The 10,126-nt window shown below is 41.0% G+C and overlaps 2 protein-coding genes across 6 annotated transcripts in view; one reads left to right on the forward strand and one right to left on the reverse strand.

Annotated features, from left to right (window-relative positions):
- Window positions 1-10,126, forward strand: part of btaf1 (BTAF1 RNA polymerase II, B-TFIID transcription factor-associated) — a gene marked incomplete at its 5' end in the record, with an annotated part of 442,252 nt that overhangs the window by 204,622 nt on the left and 227,504 nt on the right.
- hs3st1l1 (heparan sulfate (glucosamine) 3-O-sulfotransferase 1-like1) overlaps window positions 1,870-10,126 on the reverse strand; it is a 22,438-nt gene continuing 14,181 nt past the window's right edge. The window contains exons 1-2 of one of the 5 annotated variants that reach the window (XM_046070076.1): window positions 7,898-8,011; window positions 1,870-3,370 (exon numbers count right to left, since the gene is read on the reverse strand). In XM_046070076.1, coding sequence (XP_045926032.1) covers window positions 2,248-3,183 — 936 coding nt within the window. In that variant the 5' untranslated portion in view covers window positions 3,184-3,370; window positions 7,898-8,011 and the 3' untranslated portion in view covers window positions 1,870-2,247. Of the gene's footprint in view, window positions 3,371-4,286; window positions 4,309-5,247; window positions 5,352-7,362; window positions 7,816-7,897; window positions 8,012-10,126 lie in introns of those variants that run through there. The other 4 variants (XM_046070074.1, XM_046070075.1, XM_046070078.1 and 1 more) reach the window with 4 other exon arrangements.

A 10,126-nucleotide genomic window follows, 5' to 3' on the forward strand; every position in this document is an offset into this window, starting at 1 on the left:
ATTTTCTATCTTTAGTTTGTGAGAATATACCTGCCAAACAAATTCCCATCAGCATCAGACGAATGGAATTTACTGCTAAGTAGCTAATTATTAGCAAACTATGCTAAACTAAACTAATATACGTTAACATGTTAAACTTAATTGGTGAACATGGAAAAAAAATAACCTGCTAAACATCAGAATGTTAACATTGTGAGCATGTTAGCATACTGAAGATAGCGTGGCTATAGACTCTTGTTCAAGGATAACACAATAAAGACCATAAGCTCCATTGTGGTATTGATATAATCAGTGAGAATAACACATGGAATCATTTGTTATGGCACTATTAATTTATAATTTTATTATCATCAACAAATCCCATGAACAAAGCAAAACCAACAATGGATTGTCGTACATAAAAGCCAGTCACAGTTTGACATACTCTTTAAAAGGTTATGCCTAGAGAACTCCATCAAAGAGTCATTGTTGCATTTGTTGCAATGATATGAACTTCAGGGGATTTGCTGATAAAAATATACTTATCCTTAAACAACCCATTGCTGACTGCAGCTCCTCTGAGTCCAACATTAGACAGCTACAGATGCACTATGCAGCTCCCAGTGTTTCTGCAAAACAGCAAGCACACTCAGTCTTTGCCTTAAATAAATAAAACAGCTATAAATGGGAATTTGTTCAGTGTGCACTCTCATATTGTAAGCAAAGCATGCCCTTTTGTCCTTTTTGCCCACCTGCTTAATGGAAACAATGTGCTGTACCAATGTAACACCCCAGGAATGATTGGTAATGTGCATGTACATGTGTGTGTTGGAGTGAGGCCATTAGACAAATCGTTCTCTCCCCGATGAGCGGCTGGGTGATACATACTAGAGCAGACAGGCGTCGGCCAGGGTCAGGAGGTAACTGTCACAGGCCCTTCACCTGTGTGTGCACCAATAGAGGGGATCCTAGAAAGGGAATGTCTATACACATTTCCTCACACTGTTCCCTTGTGAGTTACTCTGGAGATCAAGTGCCCCCTGGTGAGCAGAAGGAAGACAAGTCCCCGAGCGAGATGAGTTATGGGGGATTTAGCACTGCCTTTGTCATCAAACAGAACTTGTGTACACACATGAAACTAACACAATTTTCCACTCTAATTATAATTTAGAACCCCAGACTACACTATTCATGTAAATATTCAGCATATTTCTGTATAGCCCACAGCCATATTCCCCCACCCATGTTCTGTTGTGGATATAGATCCAATATAGCATCAATGACTACTTGCCTTGGGAGAGTTATAGTGCTTGTTCCAGCAGACAGAGCGGGGAAATCGCATGAATATCAGATCCCAGTGGAGCTGTAGCTTTGGCTGCTGTTTAAAGCCTAATCAATGAAAGAAACATAACCCATGTCTATCTGTTGTGAATAGGATGTTTCTGGGAAAACTGCATGCCAAGTGTGATTCAGGAAAGAGATAATATGTAGAAAAAACATTTACACAGATATCATTGGTAAATGTTTTGCACCACTGTTTACGCATATGATTTAATGACTACACCTGAGCAAACTGTTGAGCAGGGCAGCAGCAAAATGCTACAGTAGCTCTCTGGATCTGAGCTTGCTGACTATGGAGATTTGACTGATTTAGCTGCAGGCACAGGCTACCTTCAATGTCCAAAGCTATTAGTGATTCCTGTACTACTAAAGCGCTGCTCCAGGGTACCCATTTCCTTGCATTAATGTCTACCTTCCACCACAGCAAATCAGGCTTATTCTAAAGCCTCTGCCTACCTTAGTATACTTACTAGGTGAGAGGGCTCAGGGGCTTTTGGTGGTCAGAATGAAATTCAGAGAGAGGCACAAACATGTCACATTTCTTGTACATTTGAAAGAAGAACAATTTATTATCAAGAACAAGAATATCAAACAAGAGAGAGGAAAAAAAGTTTGTCAGTTTCACAAACTTGTTTTCGCGGCAATCTGATCACTTAAACGCTTCCGGCACAGAGAGAATGACTTATTAAGCTTTGAGATTCCTTCATTTAATCTTACGCCTCTAGTTACAGTTTTTCATAATTTTTTGCCTTATTGTGTAAATATAGAACTGCTCTGCTGAAACCAGAGATCGCATTAGCAGTTATTAAGAGGCTATTCAAAGGGGGGTTTTCAATGTCAGTTCTGTAAAGTGCTGTATGCCCCCTTTTTGTCCTCATCGCAGACAAGGTAGCGGTTCCCTTATGTCCGATTTGTGATATGGGTTCCTTATTGCCAGTGGAAGGTGCGCTTCACCAGCCTGAAGAAGGTACGGTTGTGTTCCTGTAGGTAGGAGCGGAGCTGCTGAAGGACGGTGCTGTTGACAGCTGGGTGAGGACGTCCCTTTGACTCGTGCAGACAGCGCTCTCGACCATCACTTCGGATACAGTAAAACCCCTTGGTCTGGTTGAAGTAGAAGTTGGAGGACACTATCCTTGGTGACAAGTTGAGGAAGCGCTCCACCTTCTGAAGCTCTGGCAAAGGGTCGCGGATCAGAGCATCCCCATCTACGATGTGTATCTGCTCAAGGGGGAAGTGGCGCAGCCAGTTACGCATGTGGATGTCGTACAGGCTCCTCTGAATGGCCTTGTACCGTATATTCAGGGCTCCATTGCGCACTAACAGGTTCTCAATGGCTTGCACCGGCTTGTGGTTCTCTAGCCGGTTGAAGTACACCTGGGTATAGTCGGAAATGACCCGTTCAGCCGGGTCTCGCAAGATCAGCAGCAGCTTTATGGATGAGTTCATGGCGCAGATGCGTTCTGGTGCGAGGGCTGATGTAAAGTAACCCGGAGTTTTCTCCACTGTGATCTGGTTTGGGTAAGAGTAGGGCATCAACTCACGGTACCACTCAAAGCCCTTGGCATAGTTCTCATCCCAGTCAAAGAAGTGCACCTCGGTGGCAGCAGCAGCAACCTCTGGGTGTATGTCTAGCATCTCCAGCAGTGCTCTTGTGCCCCCCTTGCGTACCCCAATAATGATGCTGTGTGGGGCTCTTTTAGTAGTCCCTGGGGGTGGGGTTAAGGGCACAGACACATTGGCTGGTAGTCCAGGATCAAGGTCCACGGAGTCCAGTGTTATACCAAATCCTGCCTGGACAAGCTCAGGTGGGGCAGCATATGTCTGGAGAACCAGAAGAAAGGCAGATGCCAGGAAACAGGCCATGGTGATGGACTAAAGAGTAGATATTGACCAAGACACAAAAGCAAGAAAAGGAGACTGTGGTTTAGCTGTGGACGAGATCTGTCTTTCTGAGCTCAGTGGCAACAAGAGCAGTGGAAAGTGCATTCTTTGTCTGCCATTGAACTTGACCTGGAGGAGGAGGAGAACTCATCGGCAGTCCACAGCACATCTGTAGGGATGAACAAAGACAAAAAAAGAAGAAAAGGCTTTCAGATTTGAGGCATAAAAAGCAGAATGAATGTCTGTATTATACTGAAATGGCACTTTGCTCATTCTCCTGAAAAAGCAATCCAGTCATAAATAAAATCCATGTGTGTTATGAGTGTATCATCTCAAAAGGATAATCTCAATTCATCTTTCTTTGAGTCTCTTTTTATCTCCCCTCTTCCCATCTGATTTCTATTCTAACTCTATAAAGTCACTTTCAATTCCTACTTTAATTTCTCCGGCTGAAAAACGTTTAGCCAGACAGCTCGTTAGAAAATGTGTCTGAGATATGCAAGTGTGACTGAAGGCCAGATTACAAGGCCAGCATGCTTTGTCTTCCTTTACCAGGCCAAAATCCACAGCAGAATCAATACACTTAACATCTCTCCCCCCGGAGCATTGAAATCAAGGCATTTGGAGACCTGTAAAGACAAATTTATTGTAGGGAGTCAGAAGAGCTCCCACTTCTAGGTGACTTTGATTTCCTATACATGCAAAGTAAGATCAATACTAGGGAAATGAAATTCAGCAAGGAGAAGGATTTAAGGCATTAAATAAGACTTATAATGTTGCTGAAGAGCCCTTCCAAACTATGAGAATTTCTTTCTTTTTAAATTTTTATATCTTATAATAAAAGGGCTGTTAAAAATGTAATATTTGCCTTGTTTTCTTGCCTTCGATAGGCACTTGTCAAATGGTTTGCCTTTACTTAACCAAGAAATAACAAAGGTAAAAATGTTCCGTTGCTCTGTAGCAAAAGCCATGAGTTGAAGTAGCAGAACACTTTTTTTTTTTTTAAATGTCATGGAATTAATTTAAAAAACAAAACTCTTCAGATACCCTCACGAGGAAAACAACCTGAGAGAGCTGTTGCTTACACTGTGATAGTCAAAGCAACAGGGCCGGGCTATGCAAACATCCAGCTTCAACAGCAAAGGTCACGGTAAGGTAATCCAAACAAACGAAGATATTCCCTGCCTGGGAACAGACTGCCAGAAAAACACACACACGACTGCACAGTACTATTCTGGTTACATACATAAGACATACTAAGTGTTCAGCACATATTACTCATCATCACTTATATTGTAGGTTAGAAATAGGTAACAGATCATTTGAATATATTTTCAAAACTAGTCTTCTTCCATGGAAGTCAATTTGTCACATTTTGATGGGATTTTGCACGCACGGGGTCTTACAAGTAAAATACTGAATTCCTGCGTCACTTTCTGTAGACGGCATTTAGTGTGATTACATCTTAAAGGGGGAAAGTATTGTATGTATTTCACACATTTGGTATTCCGTGGCTTTTATAGCAGCAGGAGGCTGCACAGAAAGTTTGTTCTGTTTCTTATATATAAAGAATGGCTGATGAAATATATTTGTGAGAGATTTTTATCTTACCTAATCCTCAGTAAATTTGTACAGTAAAATACCAAAAACTTTTTTAATTCCAAAATGACACACCATTGTAAAAAAAAACAACAAATAAAAAAACAGAAGGTGAAAAGTGATAATCAGAGCCAGTCTGTGAAACACACTCATTTGAAATTCATATGAAAGTAATGAGTCATTTTAAAATCTTTGTTTAGAAACTGTCATCGAGGACCATGGATTTGTGAGGCATGCATAAAAATAACTTTGCTGAAAACTGTTTACTTGAGTTGTTTTTAGTAACCAGCTGTTATTATTAATTATGTCTCTGCTTGCAGAAATACTCTACCTCGAGTACAATTTCATCACAGAAGTTGTCCCTCTAATTAAGCAAAGTTTGTGAGAAATATTACTACCAATGTCCACAGCACATTTCTACAATGTCACCTATGGCCTTTCTCTCACCTTACAGAGCCTTTCATCCATGTAAAGGCTATGACACATGCCCCCGCTACGATCTGTGGCTTGATTGTGGGACTGGGCCTGTGAGCTGAACACAGGAGAGCTGACCTGCCCTACAGGGCCCGGGGTTGTGCAAGGAGGCACTTATGTGCTGTGACAGGCGCGCCTGCTTGTCAGCGTTTCTCTGGCAGAGAGCTGCCAAGTCCAATGCTAACAGCCAGGCAGCCAGACGAGCTTTCTGTCTCATCCAATTCCCCCCACTCCTCTCACAGCACACCACCACCTGGAAGGAGCCATTGTTTCACATTCCACTGGGCCTTATTGCTTTATTCAGCACTTGATGCATATCTATCCAGCTTTTCATTCTGCACATGGCAGCCACGCAATCTGGTAGACCCCTTAAACAAGACTATTTCCACTAAACACTGTGGAGCCAGTGGAAGGTTACACAACACGGGTTGGCAGGGAAGAACTATGGCCTCACTGAGACTTGGGAGTAGGGTAAAACATCTGTGTGTGGTGGCACAGCGTGAGCACTTCTGCCTCACAGCATGAGAGTCTACATTCAAATCTAGTCTTTGGTCACTTTTTTGCTTAAGGAGTTTGCATGTTTTGCTTCTGTGCATTTCCTTCAGAGAGTCCGGAGGTGCACTATCTTGATCTACAGGTAACAGGTGGGAGCATGAAGGTGAGATGTGGGTGGAACTGAAAATACTATGGACAGGTTTGCTAAATGAGGAGTTTCCAAAACTGGAAAATAAACTAGGGATGCACAGATCCAATACAATGAATCGGTATTGGAGCTGATACTGTTTTTAGAGAGCAGATCGGGTATCTTTATCAGTGTCATTTAAACATTTTTGCAATTAAAGTTATGCCAGTCACAGTGTCAGATGATCTGTATCGCAAATTCTGAGGTTTGAGGTATTGCAATAGGTATCTAGAGAAAAACTGTTGGATCACTTCATCCCTAATATGAACAATTAATACTTCCTGAATTACAGGCAATTTCCACCCTCTCTTTTAAATTGCAAGATATTGGTAAGTTTTTGTATTTTGCAGTTCAAATTCATAATTTTGGTAATATTGGGAGAACAATCTGAGATAGGAAGCAAAGAGGCCCCAGTCATTAAATAAATGACTCTACTATCACTGAATTAGTTTTTATGTGTATTAGCTCTATGACTGGCCCAGTGATACGCTCAAGATGTCTCCCTGCCTTGCGCGCAGGGAAATGCTCCAGCCCCTCTTTGACCCTGATTTTAAAGAAGTGGAAATATGGTCACAGTACAGACAAATTCAGGATAGCTTAAATAACAAAATCAAACTTATACAGCATTGCCACTTGAACCCATGATGCAGGGTCTCCACGCACGAAAGCTGCACTTGCCAACCATTATCTAGGCTTTAAAACTTGTCTTGCACAAGAGCAAAAGTGCTGCCTACTAAAATTGTTCAGATCTGAGCAGACAGCACAGATCTGAACAATTCATTATATCCCACCAGGCTAAGAGGAGGGCTCCACAGGTTCTCAGTGCCACAGGAAACCAGGTTCCCACTAATTAACCCAAACAGCCGTCTCTATACATCCACAGAACAAACCCTCATTCATATTCAGCAGGGCCCCCTGCCATTAACTGTGGCAGGCAGCAGGTATTGAAGAGGGCAACTTTGTTTTTTTTTTTATGGCCGCTCATTAGAGACATTAGTACAAAATAATTTGTACTGCAATAAAGCTTGATTACAAAGGACGGCTTTTGTGCTATTAAAGTGATTGATTTCAAGTGAGGAAGTTGAAAGTATTAATCATTGTTATTATTCATATTATTGCATATTTTTAAGAATTTACACACGCAAATGCATACATGCAGCTACGATACAAGTTGGTGGTAATTTCATTTTCAGCACAACCGAAGACATTTCTTTAATCTGAAGTAGAATTGAGTGCAGAGACAAACCTCCTTATCTCCCGGTTGTGTCTTTGCTATTTTTATTATTTACATCTGTGTAACTTGTATCTCTTTTTCACTGGCTCACAGCATTGTTAGATGATCTCTTGTAAGATGCAGTGACTCTTCCCCTTAAAAAATATCACTTTGAATGCAAAAACACACTCACCTTCTTTCTATTTTCTTCTGCACTTTCCCCTTTGCTCCTTCTTCTTTTCCTCTGCCATTCTCTCCAACAAGCCCTCAAAAACCAGTACAATATATTTCCCACCCACACACATTCAACTGTAACTCTGAGACTGTACTCCCACATACAGGATGGGTATTAAATTATGGATGCATTTGGTTCACAGTGGGATTCCTGGCTCAATGTATTAATTTCTGATACAGCGTAAGGCTTTAGCTATTCACAGAGGAGAGAGATGACCTTTTCTTCCCTTCTTAACCTCCTCACTTTTTTTATCTTGAGAGAAAGTTTAATTTCTGGGACATATGAGATGCACTCCAAAACAACACCAGTAAAATCCTTAATTCCTCAACCATGTGTTTAGTATCCTAAACACTAACCAAATGCTCTGCACTCACATGCCAGAGATTTTAAATCGACACCTTGAGCATGGCTGAGCATTTTAATCCTCCCACAAAGCTAGCTTGACCATGATGTGCCCATCTATTTGCATTACTGGTATATTACAGCCACTTACTGGTGAGAAGATTGGAGGGTGTGTTAGCTTGAGAATAGACAGTTGCCACTTTCAAGCTCTATGCTGGTCAGTGAAATGCAGTCGGGGAATGAGTAATACTCTCACCTCCCTAGAAAACTACAACAGAGGTGCCCTTGACTTAGTTGCCCATTAGCAAGACATTCAACCCCCAACTGTCTTGTGGAGCCATTTAGTGGCCCATGATATTTCACTAGACATTGTACTGTGCGTGACGGTGTACGTGACAATAAAACTTGATTTGATAAAAGAGTGGAAGCTCCCAGGACATTGTGCCAACTTATAAAGGCTCAGAGATTTATTGCTACTGCAGTGGTTAGCTGAACCCGAAAGCTTACAACTACTGGCTTTTGTGGACAAGACTATGTTAGTATTAGACAACAACATGTAAACGTATCTTACTCTCTCTATCTCCCCAAAGCTAGTTCCTTAAATTGAATCTGTCCTCGTCACTGGAGGATTAAAATATTTGCCCACCAATGTGGAGAGACTATAATCTCACCCTGAAGGTGTAAAAAAAATCACTCAATTGCCAGGATATTAGCTACACACTAGCTAAAAATGCAGTCTAATACAACATTCCTGCAATAAATCCTCCCTTTATAAAGGTTATAATTGAAGTTTTAGTTGAAGCTGTTTAATTCTGTTATTTAGCTCACCTTTATTGATACAAATGGGGTGAAAAAAAAAAATAGTCTACACCTGTCAGTGACACGTAATTCAGCAGCAGCACAAACTACATCCTCCAAAATGACCCTAACCTAAAATAGTTTAATCGAACGCTGAACATAACATAACCTTCATAAAGATATGTATTGCAGAACTTTTGTATAAGTCACTGCCATCCAACTGGAACCTGTATCACAGTAACACTTTCCTCTGGGGCCACCTGGTGGAGGAGTATCTCAAACTAATTCCACATTACTTTAGCACTTCCTGTGTTCATATAATTGTTAGCTGTTTTTCGATGTGACTGCAATGACATGGGCATCAATTTCCAATTGATTTATGAAGCTGTGACGTTCCCCCCTACACGTCCTGGCCCGCCTGGCCCGTTTGGTCTTCATTGGTGAAATTATTATATTAAGTAATTGTAATTGTATTAAAATCAATAGCAACAAAGCAGCTATTAATTGTCTGATGGGATTCATTATAAATTGGTCAAATGATGGAAACCTGGAATACATTTTTAACCTTGAGTCTGAGAAGTCTGACAAAATAACTGTGCCATAGGACATGTGTTATCTAGTATTGATATAGGTTATATCAGGCACATCAGCAGCATTTCACACAGTGACACTGAGTAAGGCGAGACAACATTTCCTTGTTCTAAGAAGAAACAGCTCTGGTGGTAAGCAATATCTGGCTATTTCGGGAGCACATGAGTAAGACAATGACCTAATCCACACCCACATGACAGCAGAGGCATTCATTATGGACTTCAAGAGGAGGTGATCTGTCATTTGCTAGTACACCCAGACCCATGCGGCCCCAGGCACTAATTACAGTGTTTTAACTGTGATCTTCTATGGTAACATTGAGTTAAACCTTCACAGTATAGCTGTCTTCTCAGCACTTTTCTTTCCTCGCAGAGTGGTTCAGTGTGCGAAGTAGTCTCTTCCAATTACAAATCCCTCTGCCCACTGCCATCTGTGCAGAAGTAGATCATGAGACACCCAACTTCATGAAGGCCAGTGCTTCATAAACAAATATATGTTTATGCTACATTGGCAAAATCTACATAATAATATAATAATAATAATAATCCTTATTTGTAGAGCACTTTTCAAAAACAAGTTACAAAGTGCTTTAACAAGGGTAAAGAATAATACAAAAAAAAAAGATAAGAGCATGAAAATTTAATATAAAATTAGTAAAATACAATAAAATAAAAGGGATAAAATAAAGTCAAATAAGATCGGGAAAAGCTCTCCTATAAAAGTATGTTTTAAGAAGGGACTTAAAAGAGTTCACTGACTCAGCCGACCTGATTTCCTCGGGCAGGCTGTTCCAGAGCCTCGGGGCCCTGACAGCAAACGCTCTGTCCCCTTTAGTTTTCAGTCGAGACTCTGGAACAGACAACAGACCTCTGCCCGAGGATCTCAAGGTACGTGCTGGTGCGTATGGGACTAAAAGTTCAGAAATATAACAAGGCGAGAGGCCATGAAGAGCTTTAAAAGTGATCAATAGAATTTTAAAGTCAATTCTAAA

Source organism: Micropterus dolomieu, linkage group LG15, assembly GCF_021292245.1.
Source record: "Micropterus dolomieu isolate WLL.071019.BEF.003 ecotype Adirondacks linkage group LG15, ASM2129224v1, whole genome shotgun sequence".
Lineage (NCBI taxonomy): Eukaryota > Metazoa > Chordata > Actinopteri > Centrarchiformes > Centrarchidae > Micropterus > Micropterus dolomieu.